Here is a 24,424-nt window from a genome sequence, read left to right as displayed (position 1 = left end):
ATTAGTCATTATGTCGATATTAAATATAAATCCCACCAAAGTCAGTAATGTTAGATGTTAAGTTCATACAGATTTCTTTTCTCTGAATGCAGTCATGAAAGAATTTAAGAGCATAAAAGTATATCTCACTCAGTTTGTGATCTTGTGTTGTATGATGATTTTTTTTAAAAAGGAAATGAATTTAATAGTTTGTGCTTGATGTCATCAGGATTAAAGCTTGAAAATAATACCACTAACTACGCAACGTTACTTTCATTTTCCTCACCAAGTGATTCATTTCATAATTGTGCGTTTTTCCACTGGGTGATGAGCAAGAATCGTGATGTAAATTCTTAGAACGTTTTTTCCTATCCCTCATGCGAATATTAGGAGAGGCTAAAAACTTGTTACTTCTTCGCGTCCGTCAAACAGAAAGTAATTATATCTACATAAATGACATCATCAGTGACGACGTGATGAAGTGACGGGTTTTTAGTACCTCTCAATTCAAATTTGGTTTCAATTAATGATAACGATATGGTATTAAATGAAATGATGCGCGAAAACTATTTACACCGCCTGAAATATTAGAACTTAACTATGTACATCAAGACATCAAAGACCCTTACTTTACCCAGGTTCTCACTTTGAGGACATTACGGATGTTGCGAAACATGTGCTCTTATTCTCATATTCCATTCAAGCTTATTTTTGTTCATTTTTTTGCCCTTGTCTTATTGATTTTGAAAAAGAGTTATGGTTTTGTTGATATGGTTTTATTTTCTGTTGTTTTTGTTCATATTTAGTTTACATGCTAGTATTCTAAGTTTAAATCACCCAACTTGGATTATCAAAAATTGTTTCCTACCTCGTCGCCGTCTGGTTTATTTTAAGGGCCTTAACTTCCTATTTTTGCCTTGGTTTTCATGTGTGTACGCATTATTTGAGTGCGATAAATGCTGGCTGCTTCCTACTGATTCGATAAGCGAAAATGTTTCCTTTAGTTCCTCCGGTGGATGGTGAATTTAGTTAGTCGACTGAATATATGTTATACATAACTGAAACATAATACATGTCAAAAATTCGTAAACACTCCTCAAAAATATTTATAAAAATTTTGAGGTTATCTGCTATGTGTTTATAACCCTTAAGAAACTAGATATATGTTGATGATGCACTTTTTTATACGGATCAAACATACTGGTAAGTTTCAGTAGATATTTCCGTATCAAAAATACGTAGTTTTCGTAAAAGCAAGGATAGCCTTGTGATGATTCAAGTGGTGCGATTATTCGATTATTTTTTATTACCAAATGAAGTAGTCTTAGATTAAAAACAGGAAAACATATTTTGATTTAAAACTAGTTTCAAGATTCAACCATAATGGTAAATAATGAAGGCATGGTCGTCTATAGTGTAAAACTAGATATATCGGATGTCAAATATAAACCTTTTACTATAAAAACACATTACAAAATTGTTTCTTTGAGTGTCAAATATCATATTAACATTTCTGTAAAAGACATAATATCAGATACATAACCGGGAATAATCTATAGAAAACACGATAAGCCAGAGAGCAAGTGATTAGGAAAGTCCCTACCTAGCAAGCTATAAGGCTGTAGAACATATACATGAATCAAGATCAACTAATATTATAAAGTTATGACATGAAAACAATTATATGACTTAAAAGTTAATAGAGTTCATTCCAAGTAGGTCTATAGAGACCAACTAACCAATTATTTTACCATAGACTTTGGTGTACATTTTTTGGAGTATATCATTTTTGAATTCTATGTGGCAATTATGATTTATAATAAAAGTTTAGGGTCTCATAGAACACTTTATTAAAAAAGAAATGGGTTATTCAGCTCCAACTTTTCCCTGGGTAGCCATTTTGAAAATGGTAAGAACTTTATAATATACTTGCCAATCAGTGGCTGCCAAACATTTTATCCCTGAATCAAATTTCTTTACACAGGGGAATTTCAAAAGTCTCTTTCAATTCATTGGTTGGTCCCTATGGTGAGGCACAGTTGAGTTATCTAGTGGTTCGGGAGTCCTTACCAACCAGGTTTTTTTTACAGCATACCTGACATTTTCTAACACATGAACCTTTGTTAACAACAAAATGTCAAAAATCGTTATCTTGAATTTTGATAATAGGAAGACCTCGCTTAATTAGAAGAAAAATCATTTACAACAGCAGAACTTCTATATGAAAGATATTTAGCTACCTTGGACACTCGGAACATCTCCAGGTTTTTAATGACTCCACTTACTACGAGATAACAATGGTCGACTTCATTATGGTTTGACTGATAATCAATTAGTGACTGTCCTATGTTAGTGTGTTGTAACATTGGAATGCATACACATTGCTTGAAGACCAACATTTATGATTTAACGAACTACTGTCTCATTAGACCCGAGAAAAAAAATTGTTCATACACAATGAAAAATGTTATCATTCAGGACAAATAATTTAGGGAAAAGGACAATTTATACAGAAAAAGGACAAATAACTCAGGAAAGAGGAAATTTACTCAGGAAATAGGTCAAGGGTGTATACTATCTAAATGTTGTACATTGTTTCATTGTTTACATGAAAAGTAAGCAGATTATATTTGCTGAATGAGATATACTTCTTCGGATAAACTTCGTAGACCTCAATATCTACATTTTTTCTAAGATAATTCATATCTATGAATGAATAAATAATGTTGCTGGCGATATATACGGAGTGTTATTTATACAAATATGCGGAAGTATTTATCAGTCACACCAGAAATTTACAACATGACCATGTGTGATCTTCCTTGTTTCACTGTTAAGATATACTTACAAGGTAGAATGTATATATGTGATGGAAGGGTATGTGATGCAGAGTGTTGAAATTAATATTTACATTATTTAAAAATGATCATATGGTTATAACATAAAAAACCAACATACGATAAGCATGCCTGTGTTATCTGTTTCAGCTATGCTTAATTCATATTGATATTGATATTCAAAATCAAATTTAAAAATTTCAATAAAATAAATAAGATTTAAGCTGCGGTATTTCTGGCTAGGCGAAAGGGTGCCGTAGATAGCGAGTTCGAGGCCTGGTCATGGCATGAGTCAAAAATTGTCTTCCTTCGTCATTTGTGTTATTATGTTATATATCAAATGATTAGCGCGATGTATCATATACACTATGTGTTTATGATCTGAAGGTAAATATTTGAATTTCCTGTCGTCGTTGTACTGTGATGAATATTTATACTATGTGTACAATTCGCATCCATGTATGTACATATACATTGCGATCCTGGTATTCATATCATCTAATAGACGACTTGTCACCATGATCATGGCACGGTATCGAGCCTATCGAAACGTTACCGACAGCTACAATATTGGGTTTAACAACTAGAACAGCCTGTTGTCGAGTACCGTTTGGTAAACAAATAGTACATGAAAATGTTAAAAATATGATAAACATGTTAGTAATTTTATTCATTATTAATAACATCATGTTATTTAGTTTGTATTTAATTGAACAACGTTGATAGATTAAGAGGTCGGTATTTTTCGAATAGTCTCCCGGAACAAACTTTGATCATGGATGAAATCTTAATACACAGTCGAGCCGATATGACGACAGTTGGTGGTTACTAAAATGGCTCAATTTTTTGACAATAAAACGGGAACAAGGACCGACTGATCAGGGATACAGAGGTAGGCTTAATCGTTATTAACTGGTGCGGAACACTGGGGCAGAACGGTCAGTAATGCACTCCCAAGGGACGGTAAAATATTACTGAGATAAACATGCATGCTTCAGTGGCAACATGTTTGAGATATTTAGGTTATGAAAAGTGTACATTATGCATTTGGTTTCAAGTGTTTAGCGACCAAAATCTCTTTTAGACGCAAATTGGCCTACTAATGCGATCTGAACCACCCCCGAAATCACCATTGCCATTGATTTATGAAATACAATTTTTCTGTCAACAGCTTAGATATTTTACAATGATAATGACTTTAAGCTACCAAGATTTATCAATCCAGTCCTGTATCTCATGTCAATATTTACACGAGGGAAACGTATATGATAGCATTTCCAGATGCTAAAGCTATCTTACGGGCGTTTACCATTGACGATGTCACAACGTTTCGTTTTATCAATTTTACATCCTTCTTTGATGTCGACTTCTCCTCAAATATCCCTAGGTCGCCATCAACTAGTTCTGTGATCGAAAGCGTTCCACTTCCTCCTTGGACGACGAAGAATGAGTTACCAGGGTTACACGCAAGAGCATGAACCTGAGACAGACCTGCTCCCCCTAACAAGGAAAATGTCCGCAACATATGTCCGCCTTTATCCAAAACAAACAAACATTTCAAACCAAAATCTGACACTAATAAAACCCCATTCACATTAATGACTACTTTCATCGGATATCCGAAATAGCTATCCATGTTGACAATTGTCCGGGATTCGTTTGGCTCCTGCCCCGCGAAGCGCATCAGACAGCTGTCCTTTGAAGGAGCACCCATCTCGCGACCCTCAAGATGTGGCGCCATGCAGACAAAGACAGTGTCGTCATCTGGTGATACCGCGAGTCCTCTTGGATACAGTGAGTCAAAGACGCCGAGTACCGTCAACTGAAGAATAGGAAAAAGATGCAAAATAAGTTTTAATTCAAGATGAAATTATTTCAGTAAGTAAATTTTGGAACTTCTTTATGTTGGATTCCTTATATCTCCATTTTAGTTTGAGCATGTCAGACTAGACTAAACACACATCATTATTTATTCACTATCAAATGTAACACATGCTTAATCTAAATAAAATAAAATAAAAAGATATTGAAGGGTTAATCCGGCGACAACTATATTCAGGTTGTGATTTAGCATGTGTTGCGTTAAATACTGAATAAATAACAATATATATTTAAACATACTTAAACTAAATTTATAAATTTGGTTTTTCCTGTTCTTTGCTTGACGTAGATCATTAAAAAGGATGTAAGGTCATGTTACCCGTTGTCAGTATAATTTGATGAATTTGCGTGTCATACTATAAATAACTGGCAATATTTTCATCAACATTCCTTAAAATTAAGCGAATAAACCTTCATTAAATTCTGCAAGGAATACTGATAAAACTGGCCCCAGCTGTGACATTTCCTGGCGATGGTACTATAAAAGAGTTCGTCAGTTAGGCGATAAGGTCCTGTTGATAGTATAATATGACAGGATCGGATGTTACACGACTGTTTCCAGGTTTGGCTAGTATGATGACACCATTCTTCATTTACATCGTCTATAAATGACATTATTGTGTCAATATAACGTAAAACAACGTCAAGCCAGACGATATATTTGATTGTCCAGATATTATTGTCATGGTTGAAATATTGCTGTAATCTTTGCCCTTTCTATCATATATATGAAGAAACAGATACTCTAACAGGAAGAAGGTGTGTTCTTGTATATATATAGATACAAACATCCGACCTACTTTTGATTGTTGTACATTGTAGATACTATCATATGGTATAAACTGACAATAAAACATTGTTTAATATATAATGAATCCAAACATAATGTCTATCAATAGTTGTACCATGTAAACTAAAGTGTAGCTTCGATAAGTTGTAGGGTCTACAATACATCTGAAAAATGCATGTCCAAAGTTCAAAGAAAAACTGACAGAATTAATAAATGAATTAAACAAATACCTTGCATACTATATCTTAGATACTCAATTTCAACGTTTATTAGTTTTTCGACGAAATTGCAGATAATAATTACCTAGGATATCATTTTAGACGAATGTTTCTATTTCAAAGCAGAGATTATTATCCTAGTATTTTATTATTACATCGTAATGAAAATATTTTTGTAATTTATGATCAAATTGAAAGATAATAAGAGAAAATTAATGTTTTTCATTATTATGTAAATTCTGACGGTCGGAAGGATGGAAAAAACGACAGCATATTATGTTTTGCTTTTTTAATTACTTTCTTAAACTAACATTGCATGAAATCATGACTAGAACTAAAGATAATTAAGTTAATTAAGTAATGTTTTTGTTTTAATCTTAATTATCATAATATATGCATCATACCTGCAGCTTAGCTGTAAGAATTATACCGGTTACCAGTTTTCCTTGATTTGTAAAAGGCAACTAAAGGGATATTATTTTTTCTTTTCTTTCTATACAACTTTTTTTTTCATTGGTGTTTAGCACGTTCATTAGTCAAACGTCGATTATGACAAAATAGAGAGAGAGGTGAAACTTTCATAGGCAGTCTCGTAACTTCATTAATAGACAATTTTTCTTAAGTCGTGCACGATCGAGAATATTTTAAAAGGCCTATTCGATAAGCCGAACATTAGATGCCTTATTCCATAAGAAATGTTAAAGTCGAATATTAGACCAAAACAAACTTATTTATATTGCTACACTTCGCCCCTTTTACCTGTTTGGTTTTCCTTGCCTATAAATATCTGGGGTACTTCGATCGCCATCTCGCAAATAATTTTATGTTATTCACGATCTGATTGGTCGGTTGTTATTGACCTCCATGCGTGGAGCAATTGTGATCGCAAAAAACATAAAATTAATTTCTTTCTTACCTATCTCCATATTTCATTTCATAATCGACCTTTGACTAATGAGCGCTCTAAAAACCTATGTTACGAAATATTAGAGCATACGTCCTCACGTTTCCCTTCCCGATACATGCCAGTCTCCCTATCTCACTTGCTAATCCCCCATAATGCTTATTACACCGTATTTTGAGAATGGAAAGATTGGTTCGCCTATTTTTAGTATACTGTGACCGGATGTATTGTCCTGCTGGCAGTATTCGGCAGTATCCTAGAGTGAGCGAGCATCGCTAAATTCAGCATCACTTTCGCTTTCACAAGAAGCATGCAGTTAGCATAAACGGGATGTAGTCTTCAAACGTCTGTTGATATCTCCCGAATTCATTGACAGAGTTTGTTATAAAAAGAGTGTATATATCTTAGAAATAGCAACACAAACAAATAGGGATAAGTATCGATAAGTAACCGCTAGAATCTATAATATATTTAATGACATCGTAATTTGCAATCGATAATATCAGGACCAATTCCTACATGGTGGAAGATCTGCCATAATCTAAACAAATTACCACAATTGTCATAATTTCTTCTTTACAACAATAATGAACAAATTTTAGGACTGGCTCGCCTGAAGTCCGTTGTGGTACTGTATTTCGGTGTGATAACACTATAATTACGTGCGTCACTCGTTAACAAGCAAGTGAAACAAAACCAAATTATACATGTTCTTTTTCTCTTCCAGGGGGTCAAAATGGGTCGGGAACAAAAATACCGTCATGATTTTACGCATCACAATATACGGTCTGATGATCGAGTTGTGGTCGTTGACAAAGCACAAATATACTTTCCGTTGCGTCACTTGGATAATTTATTTAAGTTTATGTTAATAAAACAAATCAACTTGTTCTAAAGAAAGAAGCAAATGATTATTGTAAAAGTGTATCAAAGCATACCTTCTTGTTTTTTGACAGTTTAAGAATCCTTCTCTGTAGAGGACAGGCTATGAAGAGACATCCGGTCTTTGATACTGCAAGACTATCCACATAACCACTATGAGTATTGACCGTAAATTCGCTCACATGTCGCAGGTTATACAAGGTCACCCAAGAACATTTAGTGAAGGATACCCATATCTGACCATCATGTGTAGCAACTATCCTTCCAACACGCCTACACGACAAATGGCATGGGCATGACAGTTCCGCACGTGCATTTACATTGATTTCATGCTTTGTCGATGGTTCACTATTTTTCATATTAGTCCAAGGTGCTTTAGCCCTGAGTGTGATATGTTCAAGGCTAGGAAATTTTGTCATGCCAACCGCACCGTGCTTGACTTTATTACATCGGGTCTTGATTTGGATGTCGTCTGTGCTTAATAATTGTGCCATTTCAAATTTGTCATTTTGGTTTGAACGGTCTTCATCAGGAGACTGATTTAATTGGATATCTTCACAATTTACCGACTCAAAAACGTTGCTTTCACTGACAGATCGCTGAGAGGACAACTTCCTGTGACTAGTAGTTGCAAGATTCTGTGCGTTGTTTTTATTCCACAAAAGCTGTTCTAGTTTGTTCCTTTCTAGTTCAAATTCCCTGAGTTTCTCTAGATATATATCATATGCGCTTGGAGTATCCTGGTATCCTCCATAGCTTTCAAAAGATGCAGCGTTTCCAATTTCACAATTATTACTATTGTTGTCTTCAGATTCATTTACGTTATTCTGAAAGTTGCATGCTTTGTTCCCATGTGACGCTTCATTGTCTGTTTTGTTCCTGTGAGGCGCCTCATGGTTAACATGGAAAATACTGTCTTGTCGGAAGTAGTGATTTAGCCCTCTGGGGCCTTCCGGCTTTTCCATTTCAGGTAAATTAGACATTGACAACTGTAGAGAGTCTGTTGTAGGATGAGGTTGAAATTTGAAATTTGTCTCTTCCGTCATAATGGGTACCTTGTTACTCTGTGTTGTAATTTCCTCACGAAATTCTGGTGTAAAATTCTTTGGATCCGATCGAAACATATCATTTTCAAAATAATCGTCAAGAGTATTTGGTAAATCCGTGTCTATTTCGATATCAGAATCGTTTTCCGAACTGTCACTAATATTCATAAGTGAGCATTCTGCAATGTCGAAATCATATATAAGGCTGGTAAATGAGTCTGTCGTTGATGAATCAGTGACATCATCGTTGGAAGAGCTCATCAACAATTCTGCAATTCTGTATGAAATAAAACCGCAGAAAGAATGAGAAGAGCGCATTGCAAACGAATATCACATGTTTATATCAGAACAATGGGTTTGGTCGATTTATTTTGTTTAACGTCCTATTAACAGCCAGTGTCATTTAAGGACGTGCCAGGTTTGGAGGTGGATGAAAGCAGGTGTTTCAGGAGAAAAACCCACCGGCCTACGGTCAGTACCTGGCAACTGCCCAACGTAGGTTTCGAACTCGGAACCCAGAGGTGGAGGGCTAGTGATAAAGTGTCGGGACACCTTAACCACTCGGCCACCACGGTCCCTAGACACAATGGGACCTAAGCAATTGTTTTTCTGTTATAAAACATGTTTAGATCAAATTTCAGGTGACATTACTCATTACTTTCCTGATATCAGACTCGTTGAAATAAACCTAAGGAAGGCATATGTCATTACTTTCCTGATGGCAAACCTGTTTATAACAACAATTCGGGGGACCTAAGTAATCAAGTAATAAAGCAGGTTTACAACTACTCATTGGTATTCTAAGTTGTTTTATTGATAATTAACCATTGTAGACTTTAGCAGGTTAAGTTCAAAGTATGATATAAGTGACCACGGTCTACCAAAGTATTTAGGTCTCTACAGGGGAGTATGTTTATAACTTTACATACTGTAGGTACGCAATATGGTAACAAGATGCAGAGATTAAAAATAAGGAAAATACTTATCTAGTTAATCCATATTAATACATGTACATGTATTAGTAATAATTACTTAATCTCTGTTACCTTAAGGATACGCAGCTATTGTGATAACATTTTAAATTATTAAACATCTCAGTAACATCAGTATTATGTTTGATCCAGTAATTCAATAACCATCATCTGAAGATAATATACCACCGACAAAGAACACAGTTTGTCACAAGAAGAACACTCACAGTATGAAAATGCATCTCTGCGACACCGACTTTCTCTGAAGAAGTAATCGCTTACATATCAAATATAGTGACAGGATGCGGTAAAGCTCCATTGGGAGGCAATCAATTATTTATTAACCTTTATTTATTTATTGACCATCTTTTTATAAAAACAAAAACAAAAAAACGTACATACCTGCATTTGAATTGATCGGGTTCATATTGTTTTACCAAATGCTGTACTCGACTGGCTAAAGGTTTTCGCGGAGGGAGCGGCGGTGGAATATCTGAAAATTCAACAGGTAATTCATGTCCAGGATATTGCTTTCCCGCTTGTCTAGAGAAAGACATAGCTGGTGTAATGATTCCAGGTATCAAACACAGGATTCTACTGACATGGAAATTGACAGGAAGGTTATGATGTCAATTCCTCACTTTAAACGACAAATACAGTTTGTCACGATATGAAAATGATCATAACGTAGGATGTATACAGAAGTGGAGTGTTCTAGTTCCAATGTCCACAACATAAACTGTGTATCTATATCCCTACGAAGTAATTTAAACCTCTACAAGTATTCACAGCAGTAAATATACAGACACATCGTAAACTGAATTATCGGGAGTCTGCCGAATATCTCAAACATCCGGTCATGTGATATGCTATCTCACTTAAACAATTGCGTTGTATGATTTCCAAAAGAGGATTTATAATACACAGTGTGTATACTTTATATGCCTTAAATGCAACAGGACGTTTTTTACTGTCGCCGTATTTTTTCTGATACGAATACTACTGTAAATCTATGGGGGGTATTTTACTGAAGCGATATGAAGTCGATAGCATCCTGATCTCATTTAGATATATTTTATTTCCTTATTCGCTATGACGTCAGAGAACATCATTTGAAAATATTACAATTCTTTGTGCTATTTGAAGTCAGCCGTGTCTGATGTTTATTGATATAATAAGTGGTTATGTTGTCACTGCCTGTTCTTATTCCCCGGGTACTTTTTCAAAGATATCCATGCAAATATATATTAATGTTCATATTTGTCGGTTTACCGGATTTGAGTTGGAGTTTTAATTTCTTTATTTTGTCGATTTATCGGATTTGAGTTGGAGTTTTAATTTCTTTATTTTGTAGGTTTATCGGATTTGAGCTTGAGTTTTAATTTCTTTATTTTTCGGTTTTCTATCTTTCTGTTTTTCTAGTAATGGGATTATATATAATCATATAACTGAACCTATTGTTACCATACACTCTTACTAATTGTTAGGATTGCATTATGTGTTGTTCAGAAAGGCGGTATTTTGTTGGTATGTCGAAAGAAGAACAGATAAATGTATTTTCCTTTCTTCTTTTCGATGTCAATACATTCAACTACTTAACCCAGATTTGACCTAGATTTGTATGGCGTTTGATTGTTTTCAATAAAACTGAAGACGCTTACTATACTGGAGTACCTGGTCTTATTCCAATTGTCTCTTTTCATTGGTCTCCATCATAATCTATATTTTCGTTCATGTTTGGACCTCGCTTTATCGATAATTGTTCCTACGTTAATATGATGGCTTTCTTTGATGATTTCGTTCATATTTGAATTCGTAAATCCTTGATGTTCTTTTAGAATTGCGATTTTTGTTATATGGTGATATTCTTAGCTTTTATCAGGCAAAATCAAGAAACGCTATAAATGGTCTTAACTTCCTACTATAGTTTTAAGAATGATTATTGAATTTTAATATATAGTTTGACTGTGGAACAATTTTAATTGTGGCAGTTATTTTGTGAGTGTGTGTACTGTGTACGTTACATGTCTAATTGACACGGAAACAATATAAAACACAAAAGTGTAATTTCAATTCTATAAAATGAGGGGAAATACAGACTTAACAAGCGAGATTTTATCTTGAGCTCCTTCGAAAAAGTGTACGTTCTAGTAGAAAAGAGTAACCTTTGTTCTATGATAAATTCAAAAAGTCAGTTTTTCGTAAAATCCTTCAGCCACATTTATAGAAATGTAAACTACTTTTTGCTAAGTGTTTAAAACCTTAAAATCCCTGAGCATAATTTGAGTATGTACTTTATTTATAAGGATTAATCAGAATAGTAATTTTCAGTTAGTATTTCCGTAGTTTAAACCACATAATTTCCGTTAGGGCCAGCATAACCAAGTAATTACTCAAGAGCGTTGTACTTATATTACTGACTAAAGATTGTCACCGCAGAGGCGAATAACTATTTTTGTAATAAAATTGAACAGTACAATTCATGTCGTTTTGATACGTCTTTTAATGTGTAACGTCATTGATATATAACAATCGTATCCCTCTGTAATCAACAGTGTTACGTCTTTTATATGTCACAAACGTATCCCTCAGCTGTTCAACAGACTTACGTCTATTTTAAATTGCAATTTTATCAATCCGCTTCAATCAGTTCAAAATAAATCCAACAAAAAAATGTAAGGTTATATTTTCATTTTATATACAACACCATAACTCATGTTAATCCATCAAGTAATATCCACGCACTCCACACCAGTTTTTAATATATATCTCTATAACGTGTTGCTTCATATTCTCAGTTGTTCTCCGACACTATTTAAAATTATACACACTATATTAACCAGGTAATACTTATATACTATACTATTCTATCCTAGTTATACGATCTATCATCACTGCTCTCAATTCTTAACCCACCTTAAAGTCTCCTCACTCCTAACCACTACTCTAACGGTCCCAATTTCAGAACTCAGCTTTACTGTCTGATTGCCCGACTTCCGCAAGACAGTTCTCTCCAAACTCCCTTAACTATAAGTGTCCACTTTGGCACACTGAAACGAGGCTGTACGAGGATAACCTCAGACTGAATGTTATGCATAAGGCCTGCTAAAATTAACCCAAAGGTCAGCACATCCGGGCCTTGCCGATAACTTATGTCACAGACGAGACTTCCCCCACAAGAATTCACACGGTCATTTTAATATATAGCCCCCAGCCAAAACAATTGTCTATGACAACTTAGCCACTTAAATACAACTTCAATTATGCCCACGAGCCAAGGCTAATAATATGCAGACCAATTATATACACAATGAATAATTATGTAATCAATAACTGCGTGACAAGATGAATAGATAGATAGTTTTGCTAGATAGAATATATAATCAGTGCTGTCGCTAGATAGATACTCTTATTCATACAAATATACGGAAGTTTTTATCAGTCAGGCCAGTGGTTTACAATAACATGGTCATGTGCTATCTTCCTTGTTTCGCTGTTAACAAATATAATACCCATAAGGTATCATGTTGACAGATTATGTGATACAATGTACCGAGTTCTGAAATTAACATATCAATGTGTTGTTTTAATATTTTAATTCCATCAATAACCAGGACAAAATAGTACACGGTAAGCATGCCTATGTTCACATGATATTGATATCGGTTTAAGCTACTATTGTTTTGCATTGATATAAGTATTCAAACTCGGTCTTTAACAAAACTGAAATATGTAAGGGAAACAGGGGTGTGTGTTTGTAGTTACAGGACGACAAGGGTTTGTATTTGAAAAATCAACATCGGGGAACTATTGCAGGGAAATATATATGTATATTCAGTTTGTTTACATGGAAACAAAGAAATATCGAACGCAATCCACACTCCTTACGATTCATACACTTTATATACACATAATATCTACAGCAACTTCATACAATAGGGATGTAACAATTCACAAGTTAATGATGAAGCTCGTCAAACTCAACCTATCGCCGTATCTACTTGTATCATTCATTATCTTTTAATGTTTATATCGATTTCCACTCAAATAAGACTCAATGCCACACCTTTATCAAATCTAATTTTCCCCTGATTTGACATGATAAACTTAACATGTTGGTATGAAAATGTACAGTTGGTGTCATTTTTAACAAGGTAGCCAATGCGGCTTGTATTTTATTTCTTATCAGTAGCCATCCAGGCGTGAGGTGTCGGGTGTCAAATAATATACGTTTCTAGTGCTAACATTATAATCAACGTAATTACACATGACAAAAATATAACATCCATGTTATGAGGTCTTGATAAATTTATGATAATAATTAAACATTCAATTCATTGACTTCGGAATCATTCCCTTAACCGCGGTTTGCTGTAAACGTACGGAGAGCGATGCTGGATTACTAGTATGTTCTATTTCTAATGAAAGTAACTATTTGTTTACATGATTTTACCTATGGTAAGTAAGAAACTGACTATAATTGGTTTGTTTTTGTCTTACAAATGTATTTATGTTCTCCAAAACGTGGGGAAGCACGCCCTCGCTGCTATAAGTGTGAATATGTACGTTATTCATTGAAATTTATATATCATATACTTTTATAGGTATATGCAGATATTTACAGCTTTATTATTTTTTTATGGGTTAAAGTTCATCGCACAAATTTGAATTGCGATTGTAGTTTATAACGTAAACGTTATTCATTGAAATTTATATATCATATACTTTTATAGGTCTATGCAGATATTTACAGCTTTATTATTTTTTTATGGGTTAAAGTTCATCGCACAAATTTGAATTGCGATTGTAGTTTATAACGTCCTTGATACGACTCATTCCGTATGTTTGCCATTTCGCAATATCGATCGTCCGGTTTTACGAGTCCGCTTAGTTATGCGATTCAATCGCACATCGCACATTTGTGCAGTAAACATGCTATTGTGTGACATGTTTATATCTATTACGCTATTAGAAAATGACTAATCGGTAACGGACTATATTTTGCATAGGGTGGAAACAGAGCAGGTCAAACTCAACTTAAAGAATTTGTTTCAAGGCCGACACATTTCATTACCCCAATGGATATCGACAAAAGCAATATCCAATTCAAAGAATATTTGGACTCGGAAAAAGTGTTACAGGCACCGTAATGTCTACTTATGAAGTTAGTCATTTGTATAGGACAACAAACCTAATTTGCCTGCGTGATCACTAAACGGTCCTTCTAGTAGAAGACCGCGACATTGGTGAGCAGATGGGATAGAAGATTGATAACACACTCGCCTGTTACCTAGGCGATCAGGGTTCGATTTCCCAGTCGAACATGAAAAGCTATTGAGTTACTTGCCCGACCAAGTGGATTTTCTACGAGTAGCCCTTTTCCTCCCAAAGTAAGACCCTTGCGCGCGTCCATCCTAGCCAATAGGAGTTATTGATATAAGTTCATGACATTTGTTGCTAAAATTTTGAATTTAAAACTGAATATTTACACAAGTGTTCTTACGTATACCGGTAGTCAATGCAAGCCGGCGGCCATCAATTGTTGATACCACTACTAGCTAGAATATTCCATTGATATCAAACAGGGGGAATATATCCAACACAGGTAAAACCTGATATGCCCTATTGAAGTAGATAAATTTTATATATGATTTAAGGCACTGGTCAGCCCCGATAATGCAATCGTACATGCCTGTAGTCAACCCTTTGCTGGTACCATTCATGTGAGATCAGCCTGATGTCATTTCTAAGACCATCAAAGACAGCACAAGTTTGTCCCTGAACGGTCAGTCATACAATTTCACATGAAGTAAATTTCAAAGGTACTGAGATATACATAACGATGCCGGGAACAATATATTTCAGATAGTCAGGTTATTAAAAGTGTACCTTATGCATTTACGTTTCGCATGTTTTTGCTATTGACCACAATTCCTTTTAGACAAAAATTGGCATGCTTAAACTTATTCTATAGAATACAAATTGTATATGTGGAGTCTGCCAACAGATTTGTTTTACAATGATAACCACTTTGAGCTACCAAGATATATCAATCCAATCCTGTATCTCATGTCAATATCTACACAAGGGAAACGTATATGATGGCATTTCCAGAAGCTAAAGCTATCTTACGGGCTTTTACCATTGACGATGTCACAACGTTTCGTTTTATAGATTTTACATCCTTCTTTGATGTCGACTTCTCCTCAAATATCCCTAGGTTGCCATTCACTAGTTCTGTGATCGAAAGCGTTCCACTTCCTCCTTGGACGACGAAGAAAGAGTTACCAGGGTTACACGCAAGAGCATGCACATTAGACAGACCTGCTCCCCCTAACACGGAAAATGTCCGCAACATATGTCCGCCTTTATCCAAAACAAACAAACATTTCAAACCAAAATCTGACACTAATAAAACCCCATTCACATTAATGACTACTTTCATCGGATATCCGAAATAGCTATCCATGTTGACAATTGTCCCGAGCTCGTTTGACTTTTGTCCCGTGAAGCGCATCAGACAGCTGTCCTTTGAGGGAGCACACATATCGCGACCCTCCAAATGTGGAACCATACAGACAACGATAGTATAGTCCTCTGGTGATACAGCGAGACCTCTTGGATACAGTGTATTGAAGACGCCAAGTTCCGTCAACTGAAAAATTGAGAGAGAAAAAACATAGAATAAGTTTTAATTCAAGATTAAATTATTTCAGTAGGGTACTTTTGGAATTTCTGTACGTAAAATTCCTAATATCATTTAAGTTTAGGGATTTTAAACTAAACATAAATCGTTATACATGTAGTATTAAAAAATGTAAGGAAACCTCTCTCGAATTCCTTAATAATTAATAGGAATCGAACAACGTAGTTGCAGCACGAGTCGTACAACTGTAAAAGATAATCAGCAGTAAGTAAATGTAAATATCTAAATACTTAATTGGATATGCCATACAGGTAGGTTTTCCAAATTGCATGATTCGTTAGGGACGACTTATCTTTCATTTATAATTCCCTTGGCTGAAACTATAAAATCGATACTTTTTGTGCTTTGCTTGACAAAGAGCAATAGAATGGCTTTAATGCCTGGTTAACCTTCTGACAAGTAAAATGTTATGCATTTGGGTACCACTTTTTCAATATCAGGCCCAGATTTCAACAAATTTTCTAACTTAAGGTAGTTCCTTAACTTAAAATTGTCCATGGAAACGAATTGTAGAATTTAAGGAAAAGGGGCTTTCTTTAAATTCTTTAACGCTTTCAATTGGGCATTGTACGTTAGGATTATTACTCATAGGCATGGCATTTTAGTATGGTGGCACTATAGATGAGTTCGTCAGTGGTCCCATCCTTCGCTGACACCGTTTAGAAATGACACCATTGTATTTATAGAACATAAAGAAAACAAACCAAACAATGCATTGGATCGTCTAGAATGTTGTAAATATGGATACCATGTTGCTGCGACCCTTTGTCCTTTCTATCATATATACAGTGAAGCAGAAGACGTATTCTTGTGTATAAAAATACAAACATCCGAACTTTTAATTGTTGTAGATAATAACAGATGTTATAAAGTAATATAAAATGAAATCAAACGTAATGTCTGAGTTTTTTGTTTGTTTGTTTGTTTGTTTGCTTTTTTGTTGTTGTTTTTTGGGGGGGGTTTTTTTGTTTGTTTTTGTTTTTGTTTTTTGTTTTTTTGACAGCTGTACATTGTAAACTATGATTTAGCTAATGCAATTTTCACTAGTGAGGAAGTAGTTTTTCTATGCAATCTAGGACATAAGGAGACATTTCAACCAGGTGGTAGATATAAAGCAGCTAATCTATACAGTAAATATGTGTCGAAGCATACCTCCAAGTTGGTTGAGAGCATGAGAATCCTCCTCTGTGGGGGACAGGTTATGTAGAGACCTCCGGCCTTTGAGACTGCAAGACTATCTACATAGCCACCACGAGTATCCAACATAAACACTTTCACATGTCGATGGTTGTACAAGGCCACCCAAGAACATTTAGTGAAGGATACCCATATATAACCACCATGTGTAGCAACTATCCTCCCCACACGCCTACACGACCCATCGCATGGGCATGACAGTTTCACATGTGCATCTACTTTGATTTCAAGGTTTGTCGGTGGTTCATAAGAATTTCTACTTGCAGTTTTGATATTACTCCAAAGTTCTTTGGCCCCTAGTGTGATATCTTCAAGGCTAGGGAACTTTGTTTTGCTAATGGCGTTCTTGATTGTGTTACATCGTGTTTTTATTTCGATGTCTTCTGTGCTTGATGATTTTGCCATTTGATATTTGTCATTTGGGATTGAATGGCCCTTATCAGCATCTACCAGCTCAGAAATGTCGCTGTCACTGAGAGATCGTTGAGCGGACAACTTTCTCTTGCTAGTATTTGTAATTTTCCCTGCTGTATATTCGTCACACAAACTCCGTTCTAGTTGGTTTACTTCTTGTTCCAGTCTCCTGAGTTTCCTTACATAGACATCATTTGCGCTTGGTGTATCATAATGACCCAACGAGTATTTACAAGTGGTATCATCTGTAATTTTACAATGATCACTATTGTTGTCTTCACATTCATTTGCGTCAGTCTGAAAGTTAAATGATTTGTTCCTATGGAACATCTCATTGGCTTTTTCGTTCTGGTTGGGCACCACGTGGTTAGGATTGAAAATGCTGTCTTGTCGGAAGTAGTCCTTAAACCCTCTAGGTCCTTCCTGCATTTCCATCCTAGTTGGATTAGACATTGAGAATAGAGAGTCGGTTGTGAGATGTGGGCATTCTGTAGTGGTGTTATCGAAATCATATATAGAGCTGGTGATGATATGAAATAAAAATGAAATAAAACAGAGAATGAGAACAATGTACTGCAAACGAATAATACAACTTTAACAAAATATCAACAGAAAAAAAATACAGTAGAATATATAGTATATATAGTATTTTTCTTAATTGTCATACCTAGTTATTCCCCAATAATTATACAGGTGATGTGTACTGTTCCATTCCATAAACGTATACAGTGTATACATATTAAGGAATACATTGGAACTCAATGGGACCTAAATTATTTGGTTTCCTGATAACAAACAAAACAAATCCCAGGGGACTTTAGTAGTTATGTTTGGGTGTCAAACCCCTTTATAACAAACCCTGGGTGACCTAAATCATTATTTTTCTGATGTCAAACTTGTTGACAAGAAACCATAATGGACCTAATTAATTATTTTTCTTATGTGAAACCTGTAAATAAGAAACCCCAGGGGACTTAGGTCCTTATTTTTCTTAATTCAAACCGGGTATATGTTAAAAAAAATATTTTTCTGGTGCCAAACCTGTTGATAACAAACCCAAGGGGGCCTGAATAACCCTAAGGAAGGGGACCTAGGTGATTGTTTGACTATATCTACCACATTTATAACAAACCCAAGGGGGTCTAGATAAATCAAGGGGACCTAGGTATGTTTTCCTTGTGCCTTAGTAACCCTTTTTGGTGTCAAACCTATTTATAGCAAACCACTGGGGCATCGGTGAATTGATTATGTAATAAAACACTTTTACAACTAACTACGGTCGGCCAAAGTAGTTGTCCCTGGTAACCTACCAATGTGAAACTTAACAGGTAAAGAAAACAAAATTTTATAAATAACCATGATCTAGCGTATCATTCAGTTCTCTTCAGAAGAGCATGTTTATAAGTCTCATACTCAATCGAATAATCCAGTAACCATTATCTGCAGATGCTACACCGCCAACAGTGAAAACACTGCATGTCAAAATGCATAAATTACCGGCAGTATAAAAGTATATCTTATTGACGAATAAAAACTTGGATTATACAAAGTACAGTAGAATTTCATCGGGATGTAGTTAATTATACATTAACTTCGAAATAAAAGGATTAACTTTTTAGTTCAAACTTTGAAGGGTGGTAAAAGAGTATTGCATTCATTTCTGGTATTGTTTTAACTTATACAACATCAAATGCTTGTGTTAGGTTGTCGAAGATGTACATATAACGTCTTTAATTGTCATTTATCGATTTACTTCTCATCAGAAAAGTGATACACTTTTATATTCCCTTTCATCACACTAATTCTGACATCTTTTAATCTGTTAACTAATTATCTTTCTGGGAAAAAAAACAAGAAATATATATACCTGCAATTGAAATGGTCACTTTTATGTTGTTCTGCCAAATGAGGCACTCTGCCTTGGGAGTTCCGTGGAGGAAGCGGCTGTGAAATATCTGAAATGGTAACGTCAGGCGCCTCATTGCCTGTTTCTTTCACGTTGGGCGCCTCACAGTTGAGATGGAAAATACTTTCTTGTCGGAAGTAGTGATTTAGCCCTCTGGGTCCTTCCTGTTTTTCCATCAAAGTCGGATAAGGTATAGGTAATGAATCAGTTTTGAGATGAGGTTGAGAATTGTGAGTTGCCTCATCCGTCAACATAGTTAAATTGATACCTTCAGTTGTTGCTACTTCTTCAATGTCCTTTCTAAATTCCAGTGTATTATTCTTAAGTTCCGACCGAAACAGATCATCTTCGAAAAATTCGTAAAGAGTATTTGGTATATCCCTTTCATTTCCAATTTTAGAATCGTTTTCAGAACTGTCACTTATGTTGAAAAGCGATAATTTTGCAGTGTTGTCTAAATCATATATCGGGCTGGTAATCCAGTCTGACGTTAAAGCATCAGTGACATCATCTGCCATACTGTATTAAATAAACGTCCACAGAAAATAAGATAAACAGAAAAACAGATTTCTAAAATTGTCTTTACTTTGTAAAAAAGATTTTTTTTTTTTTTTTTTTTTTCCCCAAATAACGGTGCAGTTGATATATACAGTTTGGGGTTATAATTAATTCTCAAACATGTATGTATATATGAGGAAACTATATTGGAACCCCATGGGATGTTATTGAGTTTCCTATTTACATACATGTTTCTAACAAACGCCAGGAGACTGAAGTTATTATTTTCCTGATGTCAAACCCGTTTGTAACAAACCAAAAGAGGTAAAGAAAATATTTCCTGAAATCAAATCTATTTAAAACAAACCCAAAGGAACCTTAGTAATCATTATCCTGATACCAAACCCATTGATATTAAACCCCAGGTGCCTAGGTTAAGTAATTATTTCCTTGAAGTCAAACAGGTTGATAACAAACCACAGGGACGGGGATCTAGGAATTTTTTCCTGATGCCAAACCTGTTTTAAACAAAAATCTCAGGGGGCTTGGGTAAAGTAACTATTTTTCTGATGTCAAACACGTTTATAACAAACTCCAGGGGACCTAGTAAATTATTTTCCTGTCGTCAAACCCTGTTAATAATATAACCCCGGGGGCCTAGGTAAAGTTATTGTTATTTCCTTTGTGTCAAACTCGTTTATAACAGACTCCAGTGGACCTAGGACAAGTCCGTTTATAACAATCCCATTGGGCTTCAGTAAAGTGATTATTATTTTCCTGATGTCAAACCCATTGATAACAAACCCCATATAGGACCTATGTAAAAATAATTCATTTTCTGAACTTAAATATGTCTGTAACAACCCCAGGGGACCTAATTTATCAAGTTATAAAACACTTTACAACTAACCATGGGTGGCTTAAGTATTTTGGTCCGGTAACTAACTATTGTTAACATTAGCAGGTTAAGAAAAAATAACGTTACAGTCTGCCTTACTATTAAATTATTTACAGAAGAACAGGTCGATAACTTAACACACTAAAGCACTAATGGTAACAAGGTGCAGAGAAAAACACAGAAACCATGAAATAAGTAGTTACTTATCTACTTCAGCTACATCTGTACTGATAAATATATGTATATTTTATCTTCGTTGACATAAGGAAGTTGAAGCTATTGTGATAATATTTACATTGTCAAGTAACGCACTATTATTAGTATCATATTCAATTGAGTAATCCAACAACCTTTATCTTGAGATGCTACACCGCCGACAACATAAACACTCCTTTTCGAACATGCATAAATCATCAACAGTATGGAAATATGTATTATCGACACCGACGAATGGAAACATGCTTGCTGGAAATTTATATAGGAAATGTACAGACAGAGTGCAAAAGAATTTCATCTGGATGTAGTTAATTATATAATCACCTAAAAGTTTTAGCTCAAACTTTGGAGGTAGGAAATGGCGCATTCTATCAAGTTTCGGTTTAGTTCAAAAAATGTACAACAGCAACTTCTTATTTTTCAGTCGATCATGGTTACTCATTATCAGAGATTTACATGTTGCATCTTTGTCATTTTAATTTACTTCTTGTCAAAAAAATTTCCACTAATTGGTTTTCCCTTTCATCATACATACAGTTTCAGATAGTATTTAATCTGTTAAGTGTTGATCTTTAAAAAACAAGAAGTCTATATACCTGCAATTGAAGTGATCACTTTCATGTTGTTCTACCAAATGGGGTACTCGGCCTCGGGAGTTCCGTGGAACAAGCGGTGGTTTAGTATCTAAAATGTTAACAGGGGGTGATTCCTTGCCTGTTTCGTTCACGTTAGACGTCTCACAGTTGAGATGGAAAATGCTGTTTTGTCGGAAGTACGGATTTAGCCCTCTGGGTCCTTCCGGCTGTTCCATCCCAGTCAGATTAGAAATCGTTTATTGTTTATTGTAATGAGTCAGTTGCGAGGTCAGGTTGAGATTTTAATTCTGGATTCTGAGTTGTCTCTTCTGTAGGCTCCCACGAAGAAAGCGGCGATATATTATCTGAAAAATCAACATAATTAAATTATCTCCGGGATCTCGATGTAATGATAAGAGGTATCTGCTGAATGGAATAGTGACAGAAATCCATTATGGCTATTCCTCACTTGGAACACCACATACAATACGGCAAACCTACATGACACGATATCAGTGTAATTAAAACCTTGGATGGAGGCATACGAAAGTAGAGAATTCTAGTTCCGATATTCACAATGTAAACTGTGTATTTATATCCCTTTGAATTTAACACTCTACAAATGTTCACCTCAGTGCGTTGTAAACTGACATCCCGGGAGTATAACGCTGCCCAACTTCCGGTCATGTGATATACTGTGATATTGTTTCACTTGAAAAATTGACTTTGTACACGTATCGCTAGCGATGTAAATCTCTCCTAATATATACTTATGCTATATCCATAACTATAGACATCCCAGGAAATATCACGGAAGTAAATGATAAGTTGTCTAAGGTGATTTATATATATATATAGGGCATACCATATCTCTCTCTCTCTCTCTCTCTCTCTCTCTCTCTCTCTCTCTCTCTCTCCCTATGTATGTTTCCTTATGCGATATGAAGTCAGAAAACAGCATGATTTAATTTTGAACACATTTATCTCATTTGGAAATAGTCTATTTATTGAAGAGATATGAAGTCATACGTGTTCTATGCTTGTTGATATGCCAAGTGGTTCCGTTACCATCACTTAAGTTGTCATTTTGAGAATGTGGCTTAACACAGATTCGACCTAGAATTGTAAGGCGGGTGTCGTCAATGAAGCAGAAGACGCCTGCAGTCCTGGAGCACCTGGTCTTTATTCTTTTTTCAATGGTCTCCATGCAAATCTATTTTTGTGTTCGTATTCGTATTCATGTTCATGTTCGCTTCGGTTTACCGATTTTCAGTTTAAATTATGTTTTTTGTTATTATGTTGGCATTTTTGTTATTGGTACATGTATATACATATATTTATATTTTACTCATTAAATCGTTACAACACACTCTTTCTACTTGTTATTCTAAGAGATTGAACGATTACCAGATGATATTTATTGCTAATATGAATGCCATCTGGGTGACAGATCTATAGAATTACATCTCATAGGTTGTTTTACATATTTATCTGTCTTCCACAATGCATTAATATTAGTAGCAAATACATTCCTGTCTGACAACCATTTTAAGTGAATATTTACATTTCAGACATTGATTTAAAAAATATTCACATTCTTTGTCATCAAATGATGTAGGTTTTTCCTTATAAATGTGTGTATCTATATTTACTTCCTAAAAATCAAAACAATCTAAATGACTAGAACAGATTACAAATTTATCATATTAGGTTGCGAGCAAAGTGTTTACGTAATCTAGATAAGGAGGGCGTCACTGCACGTGATATGGTTACTTTCCGAGAACAATAAATGGGTGGTAATGGTATAGCCCGAGTTTCCTCTGATCCTGACACCATGTCAGGTGTAGCCCGAGCTTCCTCTGGCCCTGACACGATGTCTGGTGTAGCCCGAGTTTCCTCTGGCCCTGACACCATGTCTGGTGTAGCCCGAGTTTCCTCTGGCCCTGACACCATGTCTGGTGTAGCCCGAGTTTCCTCTTGCCCTGACACCATGTCTGGTGTAGCCCGAGTTTCCTCTGGCCCTGACACCATGTCAGGTGTAGCCCGAGTTTCCTCTGGCCCTGACACCATGTCTGGTGTAGCCCGAGTTTCCTCTGGCCCTGACACCATGTCTGGTGTAGCCCGAGTTTCCTCTTGCCCTGACACCATGTCTGGTGTAGCCCGAGTTTCCTCTGGCCCTGACACCATGTCGGTGTAGCCCGAGTTTCCTCTGGCCCTGACACCATGTCTGGTGTAGCCCGAGTTTCCTCTGGCCCTGACACCATGTCTGGTGTAGCCCGAGTTTCCTCTGACCCTGACACCATGTCTGGTGTAGCCCGAGTTTCCTCTGGCCCTGACACCATGTCTGGTGTAGCCCGAGTTTCCTCTGGCCCTGACACCATGTCTGGTGTAGCCCGAGTTTCCTCTGACCCTGACACCATGTCGGTGTAGCCCGAGTTTCCTCTGGCCCTGACACCATGTCTGGTGTAGCCCGAGTTCCTCTGGCCCTGACACAATATCTGGTGTA

At 35.7% G+C, this 24,424-nt stretch overlaps 2 protein-coding genes across 4 annotated transcripts; both read right to left on the bottom strand.

The window, feature by feature from the left end:
• Nucleotides 1-3,453: 3,453 nt before the first annotated feature.
• On the bottom strand, nucleotides 3,454-10,363 carry LOC117317660. Of its 2 annotated transcripts, XM_033872529.1 has the most exons (4): nucleotides 9,911-10,359; nucleotides 8,522-8,814; nucleotides 7,548-8,473; nucleotides 3,454-4,638 (listed from the first exon to the last, which is right to left on the bottom strand). In XM_033872529.1, exons 1-4 carry the CDS (start codon nucleotides 10,063-10,065, stop codon nucleotides 4,063-4,065), a joined length of 1,950 nt encoding a protein of 649 aa, XP_033728420.1. In that variant the 5' UTR covers nucleotides 10,066-10,359; the 3' UTR covers nucleotides 3,454-4,062. The 2 variants fall into 2 exon arrangements, with proteins under 2 accessions (XP_033728420.1, XP_033728419.1); XM_033872528.1 differs by having other exon boundaries at nucleotides 7,548-8,814; nucleotides 9,911-10,363.
• A 1,630-nt stretch (nucleotides 10,364-11,993) lies between these two features.
• On the bottom strand, nucleotides 11,994-22,570 carry LOC117317659. Of its 2 annotated transcripts, XM_033872525.1 has the most exons (5): nucleotides 22,420-22,570; nucleotides 21,940-22,283; nucleotides 19,693-20,250; nucleotides 17,367-18,345; nucleotides 11,994-16,163 (listed from the first exon to the last, which is right to left on the bottom strand). In XM_033872525.1, the coding sequence occupies exons 2-5, from the start codon at nucleotides 22,152-22,154 to the stop codon at nucleotides 15,588-15,590; spliced, it is 2,328 nt and encodes a 775-aa protein (XP_033728416.1). In that variant the 5' UTR covers nucleotides 22,155-22,283; nucleotides 22,420-22,570; the 3' UTR covers nucleotides 11,994-15,587. The 2 variants fall into 2 exon arrangements, with proteins under 2 accessions (XP_033728416.1, XP_033728417.1); XM_033872526.1 differs by having other exon boundaries at nucleotides 21,940-22,537.
• Nucleotides 22,571-24,424: the final 1,854 nt, after the last annotated feature.

The sequence above is a fragment of the Pecten maximus genome, chromosome 19, assembly GCF_902652985.1.
Source record: "Pecten maximus chromosome 19, xPecMax1.1, whole genome shotgun sequence".
In the NCBI taxonomy this organism is placed as follows: Eukaryota; Metazoa; Mollusca; class Bivalvia; order Pectinida; family Pectinidae; genus Pecten; species Pecten maximus.
The sequence above is the reverse complement of the archived record's forward strand: the minus strand, read 5'-3'. Positions and strand labels throughout refer to the sequence as shown.

Bases quoted from the DNA above. Each gene is read 5' to 3' on its own strand.
- LOC117317660 (XM_033872528.1), bottom strand. From the start codon at position 10,065: ATGTCTTTCTCTAGACAAGCGGGAAAGCAATATCCTGGACATGAATTA. The intron at 8,815-9,910 runs GTATGTACGTTT...TATTTCATACAG, and splicing joins CCCGATCAATTCAAATGCAG to AATTGCAGAATTGTTGATGA. The intron at 4,639-7,547 runs GTATGCTTTGAT...CCTATTCTTCAG, and splicing joins AACTGTCAAAAAACAAGAAG to TTGACGGTACTCGGCGTCTT.
- LOC117317659 (XM_033872525.1), bottom strand. From the start codon at position 22,154: ATGGAACAGCCGGAAGGACCCAGAGGGCTAAATCCGTACTTCCGACAA. The intron at 20,251-21,939 runs GTATATAGACTT...TATTTAATACAG, and splicing joins AGTGATCACTTCAATTGCAG to TATGGCAGATGATGTCACTG. The intron at 18,346-19,692 runs GTATATATATTT...TATCATCACCAG, and splicing joins AGTGACCATTTCAATTGCAG to CTCTATATATGATTTCGATA.